At 42.4% G+C, this 25467-nt stretch overlaps 1 protein-coding gene across 4 annotated transcripts in view; it reads left to right on the top strand.

Moving 5' to 3' along the window:
- Adnp (activity dependent neuroprotector homeobox) overlaps positions 1-25260 on the top strand; it is a 28153-nt gene extending 2893 nt beyond the window's left edge. For 2 of the 4 annotated variants that reach the window (XM_075963152.1, XM_075963151.1), the window contains 3 exons: positions 14564-14676; positions 16229-16321; positions 18933-25260. In XM_075963152.1, coding sequence (XP_075819267.1) covers positions 14569-14676; positions 16229-16321; positions 18933-22043 — 3312 coding nt within the window. In that variant the 5' untranslated portion in view covers positions 14564-14568 and the 3' untranslated portion in view covers positions 22044-25260. Of the gene's footprint in view, positions 1-7339; positions 7470-14563; positions 14677-16228; positions 16322-18932 lie in introns of those variants that run through there. The other 2 variants (XM_075963153.1, XM_075963154.1) reach the window with 2 other exon arrangements.
- Positions 25261-25467: the final 207 nt, after the last annotated feature.

The raw sequence follows: 25467 nt of genomic DNA, 5'->3' as shown, positions 1-25467 counted from the left end.
GTAGCTAAACTCAAGACTTGTTAAGCTTCTGAAAGCCTTAATTACTTGATTCAAAGGGACTGGGAAGAATGGAGCATGGGTAGAGATGGAGACAGTCTGGTAGGAGCTCTAGACTGATCTGATTTCCATGCAACTTGTTCTTGCTTGGGACTTTTGACAGTGGGTGTTGATACACCTGTGGCTACTTTATTCTACTAGTACAAACCTCCTACATAGACATGCCAAGATAAATTTATGGGATTCCAAATGGATATATATGATATATAGTTAACCATTTAGCTCCTGAAAATGATTTTTTTTTTGTTAGTTGCCAGCAGGTAACATTTTGCTGAGTGAAAGGAGGTGCCTTGCTGCCAGTATTGCTCTGAGACTGCATCGGATTCACACTATATTCATTCACTCATTTTTCATGTTTATGGGATCCAACATTAAATACAAATAGGCTTGTTAGGCATCTTGACATACTGTATTAGTATTTGTTAGGCATGTCATTTTGACCTGTAAGCTACTATTTGATAGCTACGTTTGTTTTTTTTTTTAAGGAATTATTTTTTATGTACATTGAGTTTGTTCCTGTGTGAGGATGCCAGATCCCCCTGGATCTGGAGTTACAGACAATTATAAACTGCTATTGTGGGTGCTGCTGGGAATTGGACCTGGGTTCTTTAAAAGAACAACCAATACTCTTAACCTTGCTGAGCCATCTCTCCAGCCCTAGTTACCTAATTCTTAAAATGAATAATAATAAAGTTTGAATATATGTTTGAAGACAGTTTGCGGATGTGATTTTGTTCTTTCTAATAAGTGAAATATAGTGCTAGCCAGTATCCTTGTGGTGGTCATTTTTCCTTCAGAGAACCTTGTGAGCTGTGAGAATGTGTGTGCTCTTCAGTTTGAGCAGTTAATTGGGTTTGACATGAAGGGGGGGGGGCTGGCACTGTTTGAGTTTGAAAGTGGAAATTTGTTTTTAGATGTGTGTTTTGTATTTATGTGCATTGTGTGCATGCATTGCCTGTGGAGACCAGAAGAGAGCAGTGGATTCCCCTGGAACTGGAGTTACTGATGGTTGTGAGCTGCTGTGTGGGTGCTGGGAATCGAACTTGGTCCTGTGCAACAGCAGCAGTGCGCTTGAGAGCTGAGCCATCTCTAGCCCAGTGAAAGCTGAGATTTATAGTCTATGAACTAAGGATGTTCTGAACAGCTTCAGTTGACTAGAGTAGGAAAGGGAAAGTGAGGATTCTGTTGAACTCTCTTATCTTGATTTTTTTTCTGCTAGGTGTTGAAAATAACCAGATTTTAAATCTTGGTTCTCAAGACCTTGCATAGGAAATGCAGTCAGTAAGGTTGTTAAAGTCATTGGTTGATTTTATAAAACACCCACATGGACTCATTTTGCTTTTTCTCCTTAAACCAAAGTCAGAAAAAAAATTGACAATGTTGAACAGATTTTGTTTCCACAAAAGCTTAATTGACCAATAAGTTTAATTACTGAAGGTGTAGATGTATACAGTATACCACAGATGAAACTTGTTAACTTCTTTGTAGCAAATCTCTTAAATAACTGTTAAAAAGTATTCAGTCTTTAAAACACAAAAATATTCAGAATGATGGTGGCTGATTATCTAAATGTTGACATCTACAATACAAATTCAGTTGTGAAAAGTTATAACTTGAGAAATAGCTGGTCTATTTTAAATGAAAAAGTAGGGGCTACTATTTGGTAGTTAAAAGAATGAAAAACTTGACAAATTTAAGTGATGTCTTTTTGGTGTGTCTTTTTTTAAGTATTAGAAATGTGGTTTCTGGCAATTTTTAACATAACATAAAGAAAAATTGAAACTTTAATTTTTTGACACTAGAAGATCATTTGTTGTTTTCCCTATAGTGTCCTTGACTGTTTTACAGTAAGCTACTTGCTCAAGTCAAAACACATGTCATAAAGTCTCTTGTACTTTTTGGAAGCTAAAATACTTTTCAATAAGAGTTTAGTTTTCATTGGCTTGCCCAGAAGACATGTAGGGGGAAAGTTGCTCCCTAATGTGGATAATTTTAGTGAGACTGAAAGAATTTGACATTTTGTTGGTGTTACATAAACTTGGAAGACTTTTCCCTAGGTTTTGTAAGGACTTGTGCTGTTGCCCCTGCAGCTAATGTCACATCCCTTGCTGAAGTTCGTATTGTTTTTCATGTTGTCAGTATGGGAGTGTGGTTTATGAAGTTAGTATAAGCTAATGCTAGCTAACCAAATGGATACTTCAGTAGGGTTATTGACTTGTTTGCAAATTGGCATTTCCTATCTTTTTGTGGAAACTCCCACTTAAATAAGCCATCCAAGTCTTGCTCAGGCTTTGTGGCCATGGGCTTTTGTTTACTTAGCTTATTCAGATAGAGGGTTGGCATTGTTGTTTTTGAGTGTCTTAATGCTCCTCCCACCTGCCCTTTTCACGACCTACCTGCCTTTCTATCTTCCAATTTAGTGAGACCGTATTCTGTCCCATTGTAAGGAAAGATTCTAATGTATTAGCCTGCTTCCTAAAATGTGTAGTGGCTACATCAACTTGATTGTGCAGAGGATGTGTGGGGTGGGAAGGGTGGTCTCAGACAGAATGTGAGCCTCAGTCGTCGTCTTGTCAGTGAAAAGTGTAAGATGAGTACTATTCAGATTCCTTCGTCTCCACGTGTGATCATAGTCCTTTGCCATTTGAGAGGCACTCCCATGTTTCCCTAGTGTTGCTCATCTTTCCCTTCCAAGACAGTTAGTTGGTAGAGCAATCCTGGAACTTGGGAAGAAGATCACAGTGACCCAGAACTGTGTTTGGGGAATAAGAAGAGTGCATAAGACTTTGGGAAATAGCTTTTGAAGGAAGGCTGAATCTCTATACATCATGAAACTTTCTCATTAGGCTAGGGTGTATAGATTTGTAATTGACTCCTGGTGGGAGTTAAGCGTCAATTCTCATGTGACATGGCTGGTAGCCTTTGGTAGGGATAGGGACCCATTACTCAGTTTTAGAGTATAGGTAAGATTAGGGCTGGAGAGATGATATGTCCTATAGAGAACCAGAGTTCCCAGCCAGCACCCTTGTCATGGGCCTCAGAACCACCTGTAACTCCAGCTCCGGAGTATCCATCCACCTTCTGGTCTCCATCGGTTTATGCCCTCACCCCCACACAGATACACATGAATACACAATTAAAAATAAGTAAAAAGAAGAGTGAAATGTAAATGTTTTATCAGTTCGGATTTCTAGTGTTTAAAAAACCATTCTTTGAACACTGTCTTTGTTTTTTAAGTAGAGAATCAAAGTTCTACTACATCTGACCAGCTCTGTCAGATGTTCAGGCCTGTGCTTGGAACACTTTAAGGCTATTTATTTATTGGATTATTTTATTTTATGTGTCTGAGTGTTTTGTCTGTACATGTCTGAACCGTGTGTGTATGCCTGATGCCTGTGGAAATTGGAAGGGAGGATGTTGGATCTCCTAAAGCTGGAGTTACAGGTAGTTGTGAACTGTGGGTGATGGGAATTCAACTTGGGTCCTAGAGGAGCCATAACTCTGAGCCATCTTTCCAGCCAGTACTTGGGACACTAGATGCTTCTGTAAGCTATTGGCTTGTTGGCTGCTGTCTACTTACACCCATGGACCTGCATGGGTTCTGATTAACCAGGTCACATCCTGGCAAGAGTCTGGGTGTGAGGTGTATGGGTTGCAGTAGTACTTCTGGAGTTAACCTGGCCAAGGTCCGAAAGGGGAGTTTGCTTAGGTCCTGCTGCTTCACCCCAGCGCTTTGGGTTGTCTGGTTCCTGCTTTCACTCTGCTGAGCGAATTGCAGCTTTTGTCCTCTCCTTCCAAACTACTGAGCCTGTGCTTCCTGTGGGAGTCTGTAATGTTCTCTTTGTAGGAGCTGCTGACTGGAGAGCTTTGTGATTGGTCTCTTGAAACAATAAACCAGGAAAACCTTACATGTGGTGCTGTTCGGCTTCTATTTAAATTTTAAATTGCAGTTGTGAATTCTGAGTAGATAGAGTTCTTACTCCTGTGAAAGGTGAGCTATGCTGTGGTGCAAAAAGTGTCCCAAATCATTAAAAACAGCAGGCACAAAAGGCAAATGAAAAGCCTCTGGTTGCCCCAGCAAGTGGTGAGAACTGCTACATTCCAAAAGTTTTTTTTGGGGGGGGGGCGGGGGGCTGCCTTGAATTGCTAGCACTGCAGAATCCCTGTGTGTGATACATAGCTTTCCTGTATTCTCGATACCCAGGAAGTAGGGGCAGGAGGATGGGAAATTACTATTCTTCAGCTACATGAGAAGTTAAAGGCCAGCCTGAGAAGTGCAAAATCCTGTCTCAAAAGCATGCCTTGACTCTAAGGGGTGGTTTAGAAAAACAGCTTGATAGCATGGCAGAAAATAATTTCTCATTGCTGTGAAAAGTTATTCCTTGAGTGGTTTTGATAGATAAACTAAGAGTATTAAAATAACTTAGTCACACAGCATTGAGATACAAGGATGCTTTCTTTGCTCTCCTGACACTTGCTGTGCATAAGTCAACTGAGTTTTCAGATTGCTCTTTTTCAGGTTCCTCTTAAAGCAGGTTGTCACTATACTATACTGACAAGGAAGTGCCTCTAAGCCTGTGGAGCTCTTCACAAGCATCTGACTACTCTTGATATGTCCCTGCCTTGTACAGTCATGTTTACAATGAGATGGGTTGGGGCACCTTCCCTATCATTCACTAAGTCTAGGCACATCTCTTAATGTGCGTCCTAATCCAGATTTTCTTTTTAAAGATGATTTCACTGAGATGTCATCTTTTCAAATAAAATAATAGTTCTTAAATTGATGAGGGGCTAAGGTAAGACCTTGTTTCTCACCTTTCACATTGTCTCTGTTTCACTTTGTTCCTTGGGAATATGAATCTTAAAAGTACTTATTTAGGTGTGAAGTGTGTGCAAAAGTTCCGTTAGATAAGCATTTGAAGTACCACTGGATATTAAGACAAGAATGTGCTAACATGAATGATTCAAATAAGTCTGCCTAAATTATTGCCAAAAAATACTGAAGTGTGTCTGTGAGTACAGGTGCATATTATACTGTCTACAGAGAGAAGTTACTGTGGCAACTACAGCTGGTTCTCAGGAATACGATAGCCTAGGTTTTCTACAAGGTTATTAGAATTTTCAAAGTATCTGATCTGACTTGAGGAAATAATGAGAACTGTTTTGGCCTGGCTTAATCCTGACATTTGAACAGTGGGATTGTGTGTGTTTTTCTTTTGATGCAGGGTCTCAACTGTATAGTTTGGCTGGCTTCAAACTCGGAGATCCACTTGCCTCTTTCTCCTAACTGCTGGAATGAAGCTGTACACCACCACACTGGGCAAAGATTTAGATTTATTTCTAATGTGTTTGTCTGTATATCTGTGAGCATGTGCTACATTTCTGTGGGTACCTGTAGAGTCTAGAAAAACACATCTGCTTCCATAAGTACTGGGAACCAAACTTGAGTCCTGCAAGAGCTTAGATCGCTCTATCCAGTCCTGTCATATCACTTTAGGAAATAGACTTCTAAAGGCTAAGTGACATTTTTAGGGTCACAGGGCTAGTATGTGACAGAGCAAGGGACTCAACACACAGATCTGTTTGGTTCCTGGGTAGATTTTCAGTCACTCACTGCATTTTACCATCTTTTCTAGCAAATAGCAGCTTTATTAACAACCCTATCTCTCAAGAAGTTTGACATTGAAGTCTATATATCAAACCAGGTATGTTTTGGTCTGTGAACACAACTGTCCCACTGAAAGAGACAAAAAAGTTTTGCCATAAGTTGCACCTGAAATAGTTCTGTGCCCTTCTTTTGCTGCGCCCTCACTGTCTTACCTCACACTTAATGCACTGGTAACTTCACAGGCCTTTGAGAGACGAGTGAGTGAGTCCAATGTTCTTAACAATGCCTCGAGTGGTTCTCACATCATCTAATTCTGGTATCACAGACAACCAGACTGAAACTATTAAAATGCCTTTAAAATGTCACTTCTTGAGTATCGGGAATATAACTTCGTCCTTGCCTGACTTGTCTAGGTTTAATTACACAAAAACCCATGTTAGTGTGTTGGTGTGTGTGGCTTTCTCTTTCCTGTAAGTAGACCTGGCAGCAGACTGTAACCTCACATTCAGGGCCCCTATCTAATCATCAACCCACTTTTCCAACTTTGCCTTTGCAGGGTGGTCATTCAAACTCAGTGTAGGACTTGCTAGGACTTGGCTTCCCTGCCTCTGGCACCATGGCCATGCTCACTAGCTTGGAGGCAGGCCCCATTAGCAGCTGCTACTTGTGAAGATGTTTCTGACTAGCGCTTCTTTTGCTGTTGTTTGTGGGTGTCCTGTCTGTGAGCCTTGAGCGGGCAAGGCCTTGATCATTTGGTCCGTTTCTTGAGCTCCTGCTTTGTAGCAGCCACTAATAATAGGTGGCAGGGATGTCAAGAATGTCTTTTTTAATGGATGGTATTTGTCTTGAATAAGGAAAAGGTGTCTTATGTCTTAGGTAGCTGTTCTCAACCTGTGGGTCTCAACCCCATAAGGGGTCACATACCAGATATTTACCTTACAGTTCATAACAGTAGCAAAATTACAATTAGGAAGTAACAACGAAAAAAATTGAATGTTTAAAATCACCCATGGTGATCATCTAAAATGAAAACTGCTAAAACAGTGTCATTGTAATTTTGATAGCTGTTGATGTGAGGAGCAGGTTATTGCTAAATAGTTTATCATTGGGTAGTTTCTTGGTATGCAGCAGTTGTGAGGGTCTGTGCACTTGAGAATGCTCCCGTTTCACTTTTCCCTTCTATTGAAGTTAAACTCCTGAAACTACTAGAAAGAAATGAAGAGTGAAATTTAAATTCAACGCATGGGATATTTCTGAGGGTTGTCTGTGCGAATTCACATGCTCAATTTTGCCAAACAAAAGCATGATCAAACTTGTAATCTGTCTTCTGAGGCAGAGGGCATTAAGACCTTCATTGTTAATGATACACTGCATTGCTCTTGGTGTCTAAAAGTGGAGCCAATTTGCCAAGAAAGCTGGCTGGGATTTTTTGATTTTTGTTTTATTTAGTACTTAAAAGTTTTGGGGCCACCCAGACAGATTCCATTTGCTTTATTTCAGCAAAATAACTCGCTAACAGTGTCTAGAGTGTTCTGTATATGTGCCAAGATCTCCCTTCTAGATTGTATCCAGGATCTTGCTCTAGAGACTCATCCTAGTCCAGAAAATCCTAACAGGTGTACAGTAATCACCTTTTTTTTTTTTTTTTTGACTAAGAGCCGTCAGTGATTCCCCTGGTTTTTGAACACCGATTACTGTTTAAAATTATCTCCCTGGTCTACATGGTGAATTCCAGGACAACCTGAGCTACACAGAGAAACCCTATCTTCAAAAAAAAAAAAAATTAATCTCCTTCAGGCTTCAGGTATGTTGGCACAAGTTTCTAATCCCAGCACTTGAGAGGCAAAAGAAGGTAGATCTCTGTGCATAGGAAGCCAGCCAGGGCTATGCGTACATAATGTTGTTGTGTTGACCTTGAATTGTTTTGCTTTTAAATGTTTATGTATTTTAAGTATATGAGTGCTCTATTTGCGTGTATGCCTGTGTGACCGGAGAGGGCATCAGGTCCTATTATAGATGCCTGTGAGCCACCTTGTAGTTGCTGGGAATTGAATTCGGGAACCTCTGGAAAAGCAGCTGTTACCTCTTAACCACTGACCATCTCAATGCCAGCCTTTTTTTTAAATGTGTGTTTGTCTGTATGTGTGCCACATGAGTGCAGTAATGTCCAGGGAAGCCACTAGAAGTTGTCCAGTTGCCTGTGGAAGTAGAATTACAGGTGATTGTGAGCCACTCAGTGTGGGTGCTAGAAACTGAAGCCTTGTCTTCTGCAAGAGCAGCAAGTATAGTTAACTGCTGACCCATCTCTGATACTAGATTATTTCTTGTCTTTTGAGACCAGGTCAGATGTAGTCCAGGATGAACTTGAACTGAAATTCTTTTTTTTTTTTTTTTTTTTTTTTTTTTTTTGGTTTTTCGAGACAGGGTTTCTCTGCGGCTTTGGAGCCTGTCCTGGAACTAGCTCTGTAGACCAGGCTGGTCTCGAACTCACAGAGATCCGCCTGCCTCTGCCTCCCAAGTGCTGGGATTAAAGGCGTGCGCCACCATCGCCCGGCTGAACTGAAATTCTTGCCTTCACTTTTCAAATGCTGGGATTACAGGCATGCTCTCCCAAATAGATTGTAAAAAGGAAAAACATTATTGAGGTATAACACTTAGCCTATGCATTAATATGGGTCTAGTCTCTTAACACAAAAAGGAAAATTTAATTAATGTGCATAAAAATCTAAAAGATTCTATATTGTGTTGTCATGCCTTTGAGGGATGTAAGAATTTTACTTTATATTTTGGGGTTTTGCTTTGGTAACAGCTTTCTCAGTTATACCATGCAGTTCAGTAGTTTAGAGTGATAGAAGACACTTGGTTTTTGAAAAGTTGTCACGTGCTTGGGTAGAGGGTGTAACGCTCAGTGGTAGAGTATAAGACACTGGATTTCAGCTAGCACTGAAGAAAAGCTGTCAGGGATACCATTTTCTGTTTCTGAAACAGTAGCGTTATGAATTGAATAGAAAGATTTCTTCAAGATGGCTCATTCCTGAGACCCACTCTTAAAAGCCATTTTCTGACCTGCCCATGTGTGTCCTACATACACAAGTTTAACTTTTTTTTTTTTAAAGGAAAAAACCTTCAGTGTCGTTTACTTAGTAGCCATTAGCATCCCAGCTGATGTGAGAGCACGCCTTGTCCTCAGCTGTGTGCTTGTTCTCTTTTGGATGTTAAGGGATCATCTAGCTGACCTTAGATGTGTGCAAATTCTTGATTGAACTCCTGGGTTTGGGGCTGGTGCAGCTGTGGCAGTGGTGTTTCTGGCACAGCACCTCAGGTGTGGTATTTTCTCTCCTAGTTACCTGTAAATGTGAGAAGTGGCTTTTGCCAACCATAGCTATTTTAGAAGCATTAATTTAAAGTAATGTCTAGAATTAGTGTCACTCTCTGTCACCTGCATTTGTCACATCCAGAGTAAGGGGTTCACATGGGGCCAACCAGGGAAATTGACGAATCTATTGAGGAATGACTTGAAGATCACTGAGGAGGTGACAAGGGTTGGCAAAAGAATTGATCAGTTAGGTGGTAGAGGTAAGAAGAGGGAAATGTCTTTTATTTGAAAGTTTGATGTCTAACAGTGGTTCTGAAAACAGTACATTTATGTCATCACAGGCTTAAATACATTTGTTTATTGGGGGTGCCATGACGCATGTGTGGAGGTCAGAGAATTGACTATAGGAGTGAGTTCTGTCTTTTTCCATCATGTGGGTCCCAAGGATTGAACTCAAATCACCATGCAAGTATTAGACCTAAATTTTTCTTGGTTTTTTTTTTTTTTTTTTTTTTTGGTTTTTTCGAGACAGGGTTTCTCTGTGTCTTTGGAGCCTGTCCTGGAACTAGCTCTGTAGACCAGGCTGGTCTCTAACTCACAGAGATCCGCCTGCCTCTGCCTCCCGAGTGCTGGGATTAAAGGCGTGCGCCACCACCGCCCGGCTTAGACCTAAATTTTTCTTCACATTTTTTAATTTGTGTTTGTGAACATTTTGCTTGCGTGTCTGCACTATATTGTACCTGGTGGCCTCAGAAACCCTAAAAGGGCATCTGATCCCCTAGAACTGGGGTTACAGACAGTTGTGAACTGCTGTATGGGTGTTGGGAACCCCACCTAGGTTCTCTTTGAAAGCAACCTTTGAGCTGTCTCTCTAGCTCCTGGATTCTATTTAATCTGTCTTGTTGCAGTTTTATCTAATCAAGAACATTCTGCCCCTGGGTGGCCAGAATCAGTCACTGGTGGTTGCAGTAGAGAGGGGGGATAAGAGGGAAAGATGTTAGAGCAGCTTCTGTGGGAGCGCCTGAAGGGCTCTCCCCATGCTGACAGGAAAGGGTGAACTGCTTCCCAGTGGTAGGTGATCGCTTCCAGACTGAAAGGAGCCTTTTGATAGGGTGGCTTGCTAGATGTGAAATACTCTAGCAAGGCTTTGTAGGGTTTATTTACAAAGAAAAAAAAGATACAAATACAGTATAATGGCACATGCCTTTTAACCTAGCACTGGGGAGGCAGAGGCAGGTGGGTCTCTTGAGTTCAAGGACAGCCAGGGCTATGAAGAAAGACCCTATACAAGGTAAGTGCAAATATATACGCCTTACTGGTATTTTAATTCAAACGTAAGAATAGTAGGAAGTAAAGTATGGGGACTGGAATGATGGCTCAGCAATTAAGAGCACTGGCTGTTCTTCCAGAGGACATGAGTTCTGTTCCCAGAACCCAGGTGGCAGCTTACAGACTACCTGTAACTCTGCCTCCAGGGAATCCAACATCCTCAAACAGACATGCATGCATACAAAACACATAAAATAAAAAAAAATCTTTTTTTAAAAAAAAAAGGGTATGTGTTCATTGCTTCAGATGCAGATCCTAGAATAGTTTTAGTATTTTCTTTAGTGTAAGTGGAGTATATCTGTGAAAATTAGAGTACAGATCTCAGGAGTGGGTTCTTTCATTGGTTCTAGGGATCAAACTTGGGTCCACAGGCTTGCACAGCAAGTAAGCCATCTCACCCATGCGACCATGTTTTTTGTTATTGTTGTTTTTGTTTTGAGATTGCCTCTCTCATAGCCTCTAGCTTGATATATTTAGCTTAAGCTAGCCTTGAATGCTTGCTCCAAGTGCTGGGGTTATGAATATGCCTCACCACCAATTGTGGACTAAATTATTATATAGAGAAGTGTTAGGTCCCTATGGTTAAGATAGGAACGTGAGTGAGAGAGAGACTACAGTGGGGAATGGTTAGTTGGCTGACTGTTATATTTACTGTTGCAATTGGAGTGTGTTCAGTTAGCCTGGATACTCAGAGGTCTAGAAACATCAAGTAAGAGTGCGTATTGAGGGGGTTGGAGGGATGGCTCAGCGCTTAAAAGCCCTGTTTCCAGAGGTCCTGAGTTCAATTCCCAGCACCCACATGGTAGTCCCTTGGGATTCAGTTCCCTCTTTTGGTATGTAAATGTACATGCAGACAAAACCACCCATATACAGAAGTACTTTTTTTTTAACTACATATTGAAACAAGATGGCTTTAAGGGCACACTTTTACATCCACCCAGTAGCTTCGGTGTAAGCAGGACTGGTTGATTGAGGGTCAAAATGTTTCCACCTGGTTGTAAAGGTTCCTTCTTTCTGTTTGTTTTACTTGATGGAGTTGTTTGTGGGTTGTTTGTTTGTTATGCAGGGAATTAAATCCTTGGCTTTCTGGACACTGTATAGCTGCTTTACTCAAGAGTTGCCAGCCTGTCTGTGTTCTGTCATTTTGTTTTTGTTGTTTGATCTTCTGTAGTTCTAAAAATAAGGGTCATTGGTGCCATCCTGACTTGGTGGCTCTGTAGGGACCTGATTTAGACAATCCCTACTAGTGCTTCTCTCATTCCACTTGGGTTGCAGACCTTTCCTTGAACTAAAACTGTCACTGTTGTTGGGTCCTTCGCCAGGTAGAAGCTGTAATTGGTCTCTCAGTTCATAGGTCCTGCTATTGCCCAGTACCGATACTGGATTATGGTCTTTGTCCCTGTACAGGGTTGGTCTACAGCTGGGCTGTCTTTTCTTTACCCTCTTGGCGTTTGAAGTAATAGCTTTTGATAATTGGGGGGGCGGGGCAGAGAAGATCAGGCATACTATATTATTTACATGGTTTTAATTATATATAGCCTTAGGGCCAAAATGAATCTCAGATTTTCATTGCAGCCATTAGACTCTTGCTTTCTAATAAAAAAAAAGTAGAAGTTTGACCTGGGTTAAACTGTGGTGTTCCTGCCCTCCTCTTCAGGTGTAGGTGAGATTGAGAAAGGGGTGTGACTCATTCATTCAAAATTCATTTAAATAATTCTCAGAAATTGATGTGAGCTGAGAGAGGTGGCACATGCCTTTAGTCCAGCACCCCAAAGGCAAGCAGGGCCTATGAGCTGGAGGTCAGCCTATTCATTGCATCTCTTCCAGTTAGTGCATGGCTGTGACTAAGACACTCGCATTACTTTATTAGCACCATGTTCTAACCAACTAAACTCACTGGTCTGTCCCCAAAATTATTATAGAATTTAGCAATTGAATCTATATATAGTGTTTTAATTTGGGTTGTCGGGACATTACTAGATGTTTTAACAAAGTTCTCATCAATCCCATTTTTCCTTTGATTAATTCACTTCTTTTCTGTGTTCCACTGCCTGTTGATTCTGCAAAGACTTGGGTGGCAACAAAGCTTAAGCACATTTGCTCATATGTCTAGAAAGAGATGTGGGCACGGTGAGGAGACTGCTGCCTCGGGCATTTCCCTCTCTGCTTTCCAGCACACCCAGCTTTTGAGCACATTAACAGCTTTGTGTACTGAAGAGATGTTGCTCACCTGAGTCCTGACTGACAAGACATTATTTGTGGCAGGAGTTGTTCCAACTGAGGCTGAACAACAAAGCGTTGTGTAAAACCTGCTGCCTGAGGGTCTCCTGTGTGCTCCCAGCAGCATGACCTGCAAAGTTGAGGTGTCCTGGAAGTGATAGATGGACAAGAGTGCAGTTCTATTAGGTTGGACAATTTGCCCTTTTAGTGCCTTGTGCTGAAAGGAGGGTCTCCTTGGTGAGGACCTGTTAGACCCTGCCAGCATAACATACCGAAAGGCTAAGCAGGGCTTGGGGGCCATTGATGGATTGGGAGAGAGTATATCACCACTCTGCCCCCTCTGTATGTACTGTAGGGATTTTGTTTTTTCTCTGTTTTCAAAATGCAGTCTCCTTGTTGAGGTTTCTAGTTAAAAAAGGTGTTGAGGCTTGGGCTGTCCTTCTTAACACATTTTAAACAAAAAGTTAGATGGGTAGCATGAATACATTCTGGAGCCAACTACTGATTTGAACTTATTCCTTTTTTTGTTATTATTTTGTTTTATTTTATTTTTGGTCAAGGTGTAACTATGCCTGACTTATAGGTGGTTTCTAGTTCATGGTCCTTATGCCTTATCCATCTGAGTGCTGGAATTGGGGTTGCCAATGTGTTATCACCTAGCCCAGCCTGACCCTTAAGTACTTAAAGATAGTGGCCTGAGGAAAAAACATAGGGGACCTTTGAGTCCTTTTTCATGTCATGTGTCTAGTCATATGACTAGTTTCATGTCACATGGACTAGTATTTTCTTTGAAACCTTGTTCCTTGGGTTGGTATAAGGCTCAGGGAGTGTGAAGGAGAAATAAATGGTAATTGGTGCCCTTCTGGGGAAGGACTGCTCACTCTAGTCCTGGTCTTCAACTTACAAGAGTTCGTCTGGAGAATGATGAGGCTGGGGATGCTGCTTTTCAGTGACTGTTTTAATGTTGGGAGATCCAGCAAGCTTTGGTACTTTATACTAGAGTGTCTGGGACTTCTTTACGTGAACATCCCCGGGTTCAGGCTTGCAGCCAGTAAAAGTGATGGTTATAGTTAGAAAACTGAGATTTGTCTAATCCCAACCGCTGGTGCTTTGGTGTGGATTTTTTGCTAACTTTGGTCTTAAAGCTACTTTATTCTGCAAAATTATGTTGAATTTAGACTATTTAAACAGTTAAGATCATATTCTCAGAGACTTATAAAAATCTCACCTCAAATTGTACTAATTCAGTTTTCTAAAACACAAGTACTTTTTGTTTTTAAGAAACTTGGAAAATGGATCTCCATTTCTTTCTGCTTTTGTGTTTAGAACAGTCGAGCAACTTTTTGATTTCCTTACATGCTTCAAATACAGACACTTACTCAACAAGCATTTTGTTTTTTAAGAGATCCCAGAAAGCCTACAGCAGTCACCATGTGCTCTGAAGCCACAGCATGGCTTCCCCCATCTAATATCTCGGCCATGGCCCATGTGAGCCCTTTGCCCAGGTGTGTTGACACCTAAGGAGCAGATCACAGCATCATTTGGAACTTCGATTTGAGGAGATAGAAAGAGTCATTGAATGTCATGTTGCTTTTGTGAGAGTGTTGTTACCTTGACGTTTCAGAAAGCAAAATCTTCCCTTCAGCGCTGTGCGGTACTGTGACGCTGTGGTGTTCTGAGTGGCTTTATAGGTTTGTAGGTTCAACATCACAAGGAGAAACACACTTGATTTGGCTTGAGATAGCTAACTGATGCTGTTTCATTCTCCAACTTCAAATTCATCTCTTAAAGGGTTGTTAAAGCCTAATCAGACTTGTGCGCCTAGACTCGTGGTAAAAATGTCCTCCAACAAGATAGGAAAGGCTGACAAGCACTCACTTTGCCTGCCTGCCTGCTTTAAGTGCTCCATAAACTAGATGAGTACATCTTCTCACCTGAAGGAGCCAGGGTTTGGGATCCTGTCATCAGTGGAATTAGTAACTTTGACAAGTTGTTCATGTTTTGACTTTGACTTAAATTTTTTTTTCCAATAGAAACTATGTTCCAACTTCCTGTCAACAATCTTGGCAGTTTAAGAAAAGCCCGGAAAACTGTGAAAAAAATACTTAGTGACATTGGGTTGGAATACTGTAAAGAACATATAGAAGTAAGTAGCATGCCATTTTTAAATTTTAATGTGACAGCTTCTGATCCGTTACTGTGTCCATGGGCAAGATGTTCACTGTTAGGTGTGAGGGTGAATTTAACTGCACTTTCAGCTTCACCAAAACCTTCTTATTTAGTAGAGCTTACTCCCTTTCCTGAAAGTGTGTTCATCTTTGCATCCTGAGGCAAAAACAGTTACAGCGTGGAAAATATACACAGTGCAAGAGGTGCTTTAAAACTATATATGAACTTGGTCCTTGAAATAACCTCAGGGGACTCTAGGAATTCTTATCTCCAGTCTATGAAATGGGGATTGGAAGCAGTGATTTCAGGCTCACAGTTAGGGAAGAGGCATTGGGGACTGCAGAGCCTGTTTTCCTTCTCATAAGCCTGGGTTGTTTCCATTGACCTGACTGTTGAGGCACGGTTGTCTAGGTGTTTGTCATCTCTTTCCTTAGGATTTGGCGTTTGTCAGCCTTCTGGCCCATCAAAGACTTATCTTGCCCTTGTGTAGCAGTTTGGCCTTTCCAGACTGTTCCCTAGCCTTTTTATTCTGAGCTTTTTTCAAGCCCCATGGGATAGACAGAGTCGTCTCCTCCTTGTCCAGATCACCTTGCTACAGATCTTACAGGTAGTTGGACCCAACCTCCAACTGAAGCGTTTAAAGCGATTTCCCCCACAGTTTAGGTTTCTACTGGCCAGACTAAAGTGGCCTTGCTTAGCCATTTATCCCACTGCCCAGCACAATGCTTGGCATGGAACAACTGCTAAGGACACGGGTCGGGTAGAATTAATAGACATTTCATTCATGAACAAGGTCTCTTCTCCTGAATCCCACTCAGAGTAGTCAGGGGTGTATCCTGGAAACCAAAGCTTTTCAAAAATGGGCTTCTAGTGATTTGTTCCAGGGTGGAAGTAACTCTTCAGAGACACATGGATCTGTACTTGGGGGTGGGTGAAACCTTTCCAAATAAATATGCAAATAGTCAAGTATCTTTCCTATCCTGTACCGGGTTTGCTCCTCCCGCTAGAGCTAATAGGTACTCTGAAGTTTGCACGTGTTTAACTTTCTACCAACAGCTGTGAACCATTCACGCTGCTTTCTTCTTAGTCATGGGGGGATTTCACATTAGAGTGTAAGTTGAACGGCATGTTGCTTACTTTCTTGGTTTAAAAATCGGAATTTTCTTCTAGATCCACCCTTCCTTCCATTTATTTATTTATTGATTTGCTTGTTTGTTTGTGTTGCCAAGCTAGACTCTTGCTCCTCCAGAGCTATTAGCACACGCCCCTCCTCCTCCCAGTGTTGTGGCTGGTGAGTTATGTGGTTAATGGAGCTGCTGTAGGGCTAGAGCCTTCCCATCTGCACTTGGGCAGTTCCTCTGGAATCCTGGCCAGGTGCCTTTCGCATTTGCTGAGCCTCGGCCCCACTGCATTAGTTCTCAGTGGTTGACCTTCCTGTGCCTGGTTAAAAAGGTAGAATTTAGGTGTCAAGTCAGGTTGGGCTTGATACCACTGTTTTTTTTTTTTAATTTCTCTCACTGTTTTTCTAGGATTTTAAACAGTTTGAACCTAATGACTTTTATTTGAAAAACACTACATGGGAGGATGTAGGACTGTGGGACCCTTCACTTACAAAAAATCAGGTAAGTCTCCTAGGACTGTCCATTTCCCACTTGAGCCTTTCATAGTGACAGCTCTGACCGGGCAGTGGCCTACCCTGGAAAATGAATAGTAGCGCGGGCATCCCATTTCCTGAGGGGGCCTCATACTTGTTGCTGGACAGAAACGTCAAGCTAAAAGAATGAACAGAACTTTTGTTTCTTAAATTTCTAAAGTTGGAACCAAGACTGGAGCTCAGTAGTTGGAGCATTCCCTGTCCTGTACAAAGCCTTGGTTTTGCTCTCCAGTCCCACGTAAACCAGATATGGCGACACATGCCTCTAATTCTAATTCCAGTGCTTGAGGGGCGAAGGCAGGATCAAAAGGTCAGAGGCATTCTGTGTAACAAATTTGAAACCATCCTGGGCAAATGAAATCGTGTCTCAAAAAAACTGAAATAGCAAAGTTGGGGAACCTGTGGTGTATGAGTTTCCCTCCATGGCGCCTTCCTGCTTCTGTTTCTAAGGAACACTCTTAGCATTGTTTGTGCAGCCACCTTCCTGCTATCCTGTCTCTGTTGCTGCCCTTGCTTCCTAGAGAAAAGTCAAGATCAGTGTTTTTGTTTGTTTCATTGTTGTTTGAGACAACTTTTCTTTGTAGCCCTAACTGCCCTGAAACTCACTCTATAGACTAGGCTGGCCTCTGAGTTAGATAGCCGCCTGCCTCTGCCTCCTGAGTACTGGGATTAGAGGCATTTGACAGCGTCGCTGGGTTACACTCAGCCTTCTATTTACACTTCTTTATCCCTCTGATGACACCTAATCTTTAGAAGATGGTGTAGTAGGTAATCCCCTAGAATGGCAGTGACGGGATATTTTTTGTACCTTTACATTCAGGATAGTTACTGATGCCAGTGTGTCCATAATTAAGATGTGATAATAGTCCAGACAGAGATGGCACACAATTTTAATCCCAGCACTCAGGAGGCAGAAGGCAGGTAGTTTTCTGTGAGCTTGGCTTGGTATATAGAGTGAGCTCCAGGACAGACAGAACTGTTATACAGAGAAACCCTGTTTCAATAAAAAAAAGAAAAAGAAAATATGATAAATAGTATTGTAAATGGTACTTCTGTCCATGGAGAAAAGTGGATGTGAATTCCCTTTCTAATTCTGTACTCAATGCACTACGGAGAGCTGCTGAGCAGCATTCTTAAGAGAAGGCTTTCCTAGATGATGTTTGGTTTTGAGGGCAGGGTCTCTCTAACCTGGGCCATACTGGACTCAGAAATCCACCTGTCTCTGCCTTTAGGACTGGGATTAAAAACATACACCACTACATCAGTTGAGGAGCTTTGAAAGAGCGCAGAGAAACTCCTTTTGGTTCAAAACAGTTCATGAAACACACACAAGAAAAGATGGCTGCTTATCATGTATATATTTACCTATTTGATGTCTTAATTCTGAAAACTGATCCCTAATGTCAGTGTGCTCTGTAGTACACCATGGCTTCTGAACACTCTGCCGTCTGTCTATAAGACGATCTCCAGATAATTTCTTAGCTGAATTAAAGCAGCTGCTAATTAATTCATTGGCCATTTATTTGTTGGTTGGTTGGTTGGTGTTTTTTGATAGAGAGTTTTCTCTTTGTATCCCTGGCTGTCCTGGCACTGTCCTGACCAGGCTGGCCTCGAACTCAAAGATCTACTTGCCTCTCTGCCTTCCCAGTGCTGGTATGAAAAGCATACACCACCTTAATCTGATTTTTTTCATTGGCATTTTTGAAGGGAAAAAAGAACTTTTGATGTGTGTCTGCTTTAATGTGTATTTGTGTGCTGTGTACATGCTTGCTGCCCTCAGGGGTCAGAAGAGAACACCATGAAACTGCATGAACTACCTTGTAGTTGCTGGGAATCAAGCCCAGATCCCCTGTGAAAGCAACCAGTGCTCTTAACCACTGAACTGTCTCTTCAGCCCTTATTGGCGTTTTTGAAGCTGCTCTGCCAGAGAAGAAGTAGAAAGAGGCCAGTGTTTCCAGTCTGGAGCCTTTTGATCCACACCGAAGTCTAAATTCACTGTGCTTTAGATTGGAGAAGAAACTGTAGGGATTTTTTTTTTGTTGTTTTTTTTTGTTTTGTTTTGTTTTTTAATGAGAATTGTTGGATGGTGGGAAAGAGAAAAGTATACCTGTGTTGCTTATAAAGGTATATGGACCTATGAGTTCCCGTGTCTGAAGCCTGAGCAAATTACTGGACCACAAAATGAGGGGTTTACATGGTTTTTATACTGGTTGTTTTTAGCTATAAAATATTTTTTCTTGAAACCTGTTTTTTTGTTTTGTTTTGTTTTGTTTTTTGATGCCTTTGACACCTCTCCGAAACCAGCCAGCAAATATGACTAGCCATTTTTAGAGGATTGACAAGAATTTAGCACTGAGTTTTAATTTACACAGGGACACAAATAAAGGTATTTGGTTCAAAATGCACCTGAGTTCTTGAGTTTCTCTTTCTAGTTTTCTGGCAGGAGAAACCTCTAAAAATCATTGCCTTGAAGAATTTCTGGGAATGCCTAGGGGGAGGTGCCTAAAACTTATAAATACCTGCCTCAAGTGGCCTTCTCATTCTGGTTTCTATTTTGTTTTGTTTCGTTTATTTTTTAGGACTATCGGACAAAACCTTTTTGCTGCAGTGCTTGTCCGTTTTCCTCAAAATTCTTCTCTGCCTACAAAAGTCATTTCCGGAATGTTCATAGTGAAGACTTTGAAAATAGGATTCTCCTTAATTGCCCTTACTGTACCTTCAATGCAGATAAAAAGACTTTGGAAACACACATTAAAATATTTCATGCTCCAAACTCCAGCGCACCGAGTAGCAGCCTCAGCACTTTCAAAGATAAAAACAAAAACGATGGCCTTAAACCCAAGCAGGCTGACAGTGTAGAGCAAGCCGTGTATTACTGCAAGAAGTGCACTTACCGAGACCCTCTATATGAGATTGTCAGGAAGCACATCTACAGGGAACATTTTCAGCATGTAGCAGCACCGTACATAGCAAAGGCAGGAGAAAAATCACTCAATGGTGCTGTCCCCCTGGGTGCAAATGCCCGAGAAGAGTGTAACATCCACTGCAAGCGATGCCTTTTCATGCCCAAGTCCTATGAAGCTTTGGTACAGCATGTCATTGAGGACCATGAACGGATAGGCTATCAGGTCACTGCCATGATTGGGCACACAAATGTTGTAGTTCCCCGGGCCAAACCCTTGATGCTGATTGCTCCCAAACCTCAAGAGAAAAAGGGCATGGGACTGCCACCAAGAATCAGTTCCCTTGCTTCTGGAAATGTCCGGTCTTTGCCATCACAGCAGATGGTGAATCGATTGTCAATACCAAAGCCTAACTTAAACTCAGCAGGAGTCAATATGATGTCCAATGTTCACCTGCAGCAAAACAACTACGGAGTCAAATCTGTAGGCCAGAGCTATGGTGTTGGCCAGTCAGTGAGACTGGGTCTAGGTGGCAATGCTCCAGTTTCCATCCCTCAGCAGTCTCAGTCTGTCAAACAGCTACTTCCAAGTGGAAATGGGAGGTCGTATGGGCTTGGTGCTGAGCAGAGGCCCCCAGCAGCGGCCAGGTACTCCTTGCAGACTGCCAGTACCACCTCTCTACCCCCAGGCCAGGTGAAGTCTCCCTCTGTGTCTCAGTCACAGGCTTCTAGAGTATTAGGTCAATCCGGTTCTAAACCTCCACCAGCAGCCACCGGCCCTCCTCCAAGCAACCATTGTGCTACTCAGAAGTGGAAAATATGTACAATCTGTAACGAGCTTTTCCCTGAGAATGTATATAGTGTTCACTTTGAAAAGGAGCATAAAGCTGAGAAAGTCCCAGCAGTAGCTAACTACATTATGAAAATACACAATTTTACTAGCAAATGCCTCTACTGTAATCGCTATTTGCCCACAGATACCCTGCTCAACCATATGTTAATTCATGGTCTGTCTTGTCCATATTGCCGCTCAACCTTCAATGATGTGGAAAAGATGGCAGCACACATGCGAATGGTTCACATTGATGAAGAGATGGGACCTAAAACCGATTCTACTTTGAGCTTTGATTTGACATTGCAACAGGGGAGTCACACCAACATCCATCTTCTGGTGACCACATACAACCTGAGGGATGCCCCAGCCGAATCAGTTGCTTATCATGCCCAAAATAATGCCCCAGTTCCTCCAAAGCCACAGCCAAAAGTTCAGGAAAAAGCAGACGTCCCTGTTAAAAGTTCACCTCAAGCTGCAGTGCCCTATAAAAAAGATGTTGGGAAAACCCTTTGCCCTCTTTGCTTTTCAATCCTAAAAGGACCCATATCTGATGCACTTGCACATCATTTACGAGAAAGACACCAAGTTATTCAGACAGTTCATCCAGTTGAAAAAAAGCTAACCTACAAATGTATCCATTGCCTTGGTGTGTATACTAGCAACATGACAGCCTCAACCATCACCCTGCATCTAGTCCACTGCAGGGGTGTTGGAAAAACCCAGAATGGCCAGGACAAAACAAACGCACCTTCTCGGCTCAATCAGTCTCCAGGCCTGGCTCCTGTGAAGCGCACCTATGAACAGGTGGAGTTTCCTCTGCTAAAAAAGAGAAAGCTGGAGGATGACAGTGATTCTCCCAGCTGCTTTGAAGAGAAGCCTGAAGAGCCTGTTGTTTTAGCTTTAGACCCCAAGGGTCATGAAGATGATTCTTACGAAGCTAGGAAAAGCTTCCTCACAAAATACTTCAACAAACAGCCCTATCCCACCAGGAGAGAAATTGAGAAGTTAGCCGCCAGTCTGTGGCTGTGGAAGAGTGACATTGCTTCCCATTTCAGTAACAAGAGAAAGAAGTGTGTTCGTGACTGTGAGAAGTACAAGCCCGGTGTGCTGCTAGGCTTTAACATGAAAGAATTAAATAAAGTCAAACACGAGATGGACTTTGATGCTGAGTGGCTGTTTGAAAATCATGACGAGAAGGACTCAAGAGTCAATGCTAGTAAGACTGCTGACAAAAAGCTTAGCCTTGGGAAGGAAGACGACAGCTTCTCAGATAGTTTTGAGCATTTAGAAGAAGAATCCAATGGAAGCCACAGCCCTTTTGACCCTGTCTTTGAAGTTGAGCCTAAAATTCCTAGTGATAATCCAGAGGAGCATGTACCGAAGGTCATTCCTGAGGATGCTTTGGAATCTGAGAAGCTAGACCAAAAAGAGGAGGAGGATGGTTCAAAATATGAAACTATCCATTTGACTGAGGAGCCAACCAAACTAATGCATGATGCCTCTGACAGTGAGGTAGACCAAGATGATGTAGTTGAGTGGAAAGATGGTGCTTCACCATCTGAGAGTGGGCCTGGTTCCCAACAGATCTCTGACTTTGAGGATAATACATGTGAGATGAAACCAGGAACCTGGTCTGATGAGTCTTCCCAGAGTGAAGATGCAAGGAGCAGTAAGCCAGCTGCCAAAAAAAAGGCTACGGTGCAAGATGACACAGAACAGTTAAAATGGAAGAATAGTTCCTATGGAAAAGTTGAAGGGTTTTGGTCCAAGGACCAGTCACAGTGGGAAAATGCATCTGAGAATGCAGAGCGCTTACCAAACCCACAGATTGAGTGGCAGAATAGCACAATTGACAGTGAGGATGGGGAGCAGTTTGACAGCATGACTGACGGAGTTGCTGATCCCATGCATGGCAGCTTAACTGGAGTAAAACTGAGCAGCCAGCAAGCCTGAAGGGCCTGGCACACCCCAGCACATGGGCCATGTTGCATCTTGGACCTCTGTTCTGATTGCAGAGTTGTCTTTTAACTGGCACTGCCTTGCAAGGACTGGTCAGTCAGGCTGTTGGGGACATATGACCACTACAGTCCCAGTGGTTATTTCTATGTCTATGACATGTGATTGGTTGATCTTGCTTCAGACCCTTCTCTGGTAGATTCAGTAATGAAGTGTGAAAAACCAATAAGCTGGCGGCTCATGAATGCTCACAGGGAAAAGCAGTTCATTGTTTGCTTTTCCAGCATTTCTTTCCCTTGGTAAGATGTTTGGTTGGATGTCCTGGGAAAGCCTTACCCTGATCACATAGTAGTGCAGGGCGGGCATACATGCTACCAGTCCAGTGTGTCTAGTAGAAACATGGACCTTTTTTCATGTATTCATTCTGAATAGTTGAAATGTATATTTGTACAGTCTTTTAGACCTCAAGTGATGCTTATGACACTGTTACTGTGTGCCCGTCATAGATTGGTTTTTAGTGTTGCCCTTGCTGTGTGATAAATGCTATATCTAGTTTACCTAGCAGAAGCTTGACACTGCGATAGTATGGACCTTTGGACAGACATAGTTTTTGCACATAACCTTGTACAATCTTGCAACAGAGGCCAGCCACATAAGATATATATCTGGACTCTCCTGTATTATAGGATTTTTTTTTTCTTGTTCTGAGTATCCTTGACATTACAGTTGTCAAAACTGATATTTCAGATCTCTTTCTGAGACCTTTTAAGCTAAAATAACATGCAAGAATTGATTTTACAGCTACTAATTTTGACACCTTTTAGATCTGTAAGAGTGTTGTGTCAGAGCCGCAAGCACGGTTGAGTGCTACATTTGGGATATTTAGTTTCCTCTTTAGTTGAGCACCGCTCGGTGTATTCATTTATACCATCTAATATATGACACACTGTTGTAGTATGTATGATTTTGTGGTCTTTATTTCCCTTTGTATTCATTTTAAGCATCTAAATAAATTGCTGTATTGTGCTTAATGTAAATATTTGCTTTTATTACACAAGACAGCCCTGTGTGTCCATTACATCTTACGCTGTTTGATGCCCCAGCTCCCTGAGTAGAGATGGAAGCCACGCTTACAAAGAAAACTTGTGGGAAATCACGATCTGTCATTTGCCTAAAGCATGCTCTCTCTCCAGGTACCAGCTACAAACTGTTTTTATGCGTGTGTATGTTTCCTTTTGATGCAAAAGTAAACATCCTTGAGGTTTTCTGTTCCCCTTTGATAAGGAGCAAAACTTGGGTCTATGTAAATGTCGATGGTGACAGATATAAATATGTTGGCCTCTGGTGGTCTTTCTTCCCTGCATACCATTCATTCCCGCCTTATGGCAACAGTTGTACCAAACAGACAACTGCTTTGCCTCTGGAGTCCTTTGGCCATTTTTGCCCTGAAAAGAAAGACTGGAGCGCACACATTTGGGGGCACTGGCACTGAAGGAGCTGGTAGATTTACTGTGCAGGGAATTCCAAGAACAGGCTAAATTCAGAATGCAGTAAGGAGGCAGAAGTGGCCTAGCATTTAGGGTAGAACTTTTCTCCATACTGGGGTAGGTCAGCCATCTCAACTCAGGCTACCTTCCAGGACTCCTGAACCTCTTTCCAAGAAAGGCTTTTAGTAGAGGAAATGTACAATTCTAGCACGAGCTTTCTGAAATCAGTCTTGCCAGGATACATTATGAATGTGTGCAACAACTATGGTTCAGGGAGTATTGTCTTCATCACTACATGCTACAGACACCCAATCAGAAACACCAGCTGGTATTTAAGCCACATCCCACTTGTGGAAATTTAGCCTCAAATGTGCAAGGAACACTAATGAGATGGTTGCAGGGAGCATGGAAGTGAGGTCGGGCTTGTCCTGTCTGGACATCATAGCTGAGTTCTGGTGCTGCCTTGCCAAGTGGATGGATGGGTGTGAGACCTCCAGCACCACAAAGGGTTTAGCCACCGCAATGGGAATGGGTTCCCAGATGGAAATGGTGCCGAAGCTCTGAATGTGTCTCAATAAAAGCCATTTTGAAAGAACCCCATCACTCCTGTTTGCTTTCGATGGAATCTGACAGTCACTCACCTTCATCACACAGGCTGCCACTTTGCACTTTAGAAACCGCCTGGAACTCTAAGCTTAAAGATTCTAAAGTTTTTCTAAGAAATTTTAGTCCCAGAGGTCCTTGCCTTTTTGTGCATGTAATTTTGTGACTAAGTATTAGTTCACAGTTGCAGGAGACCGCTGTTTCTTTCCCTCTCTGCATCTCCCGTCAGTTCGTCCCAACTGTTAATCTGAAATACAGGTAGAAAGGGTCAGGGTCACTTGCCTAAGTAGGCATGGTGAGAGTCAAGTATTTAAAGATGGGGAATTCACCAGCTGAACCATTTGAAGAATTGAGTATTCTGGCTACTCATCAAGTGATCACTCTCACAAGTCCTTCCTCTGCTTCTACCTCACTGCCAAAATGGGGCCCAAAAATCTCCAAGTGGCTCTCTGCCCTTAGCGTGAGATGATGAAAAATCTCTTAATGTTGACTGAACTTCACAGAGGATCATATTGAGTGGTGTTTGGTTCCATCCATTGTGACTTTCTAACCTGCTGTTCAGAGCTAGTACCACCTGGAAGCCTGGTTCAATACAAGGTGTGAAAGATCTGGAAAACCCCAAAAACTGGACATAATGAGTGAGACAACATTCCAGCATGGCAGCTAGCAATTGGCCCTGCATCTAACAGCATCTCTCCACAACTGCAGGGAAACTGGCTTCAAATGTTGCCCAGTTCTATCCTCAAGATCTGCCACTAAGCCTCTGACTACTTGACTCAAGTTTACTGTAGTGTGGTTTCAGGGCTCTGTTGGGAATGACCGGAGGTAAAGTGGTCAGAGTACTCCCCCTGGGAATCCTCAGGTTGCACTTTCAAAGTTCTTCAAGCAAAAACAGAAAAAGACACCATCACCATTCAGATATTGCCTTCATACGACCTTCCCCCCTCTCCAGTGCAGCATCCGGACCTTCAGGTGTGAGACCATTTATACAAGTTTACAGTTTATAATCTTGTGTACCCTTAGGTCTTAGGAGGGGAAAAAATGTATGCCCCAGTAGACTGGTTTCCTTTTGGGAGCTAATAAAGTAGCTGGAAATAAAAGGGCATTTCCAGTGTTCTGGCTGCACATCCAGCTGCAGGCTGGCACCCCTTGTCAGTTTCTGGAGAAGGTCCACCCTAACTGCCTCCAGTAGTGAGCAGGGGTAGCGTGGAGTCCTAAAAGCTGGAAGTCTGGGGAGCACCCCCCCCCCAAAGGCTATCCCACTCTGCTCCTGACAAAAAGAGAATAATACTCCTTGGAAGGGAGTCCAGGCCAGAGCCTGATGGCAAGGT

The sequence above is a fragment of the Microtus pennsylvanicus genome, chromosome 2, assembly GCF_037038515.1.
Source record: "Microtus pennsylvanicus isolate mMicPen1 chromosome 2, mMicPen1.hap1, whole genome shotgun sequence".
NCBI classification, from domain to species: domain Eukaryota; kingdom Metazoa; phylum Chordata; class Mammalia; order Rodentia; family Cricetidae; genus Microtus; species Microtus pennsylvanicus.
This window is presented reverse-complemented; position numbering and strand designations above follow the sequence as displayed.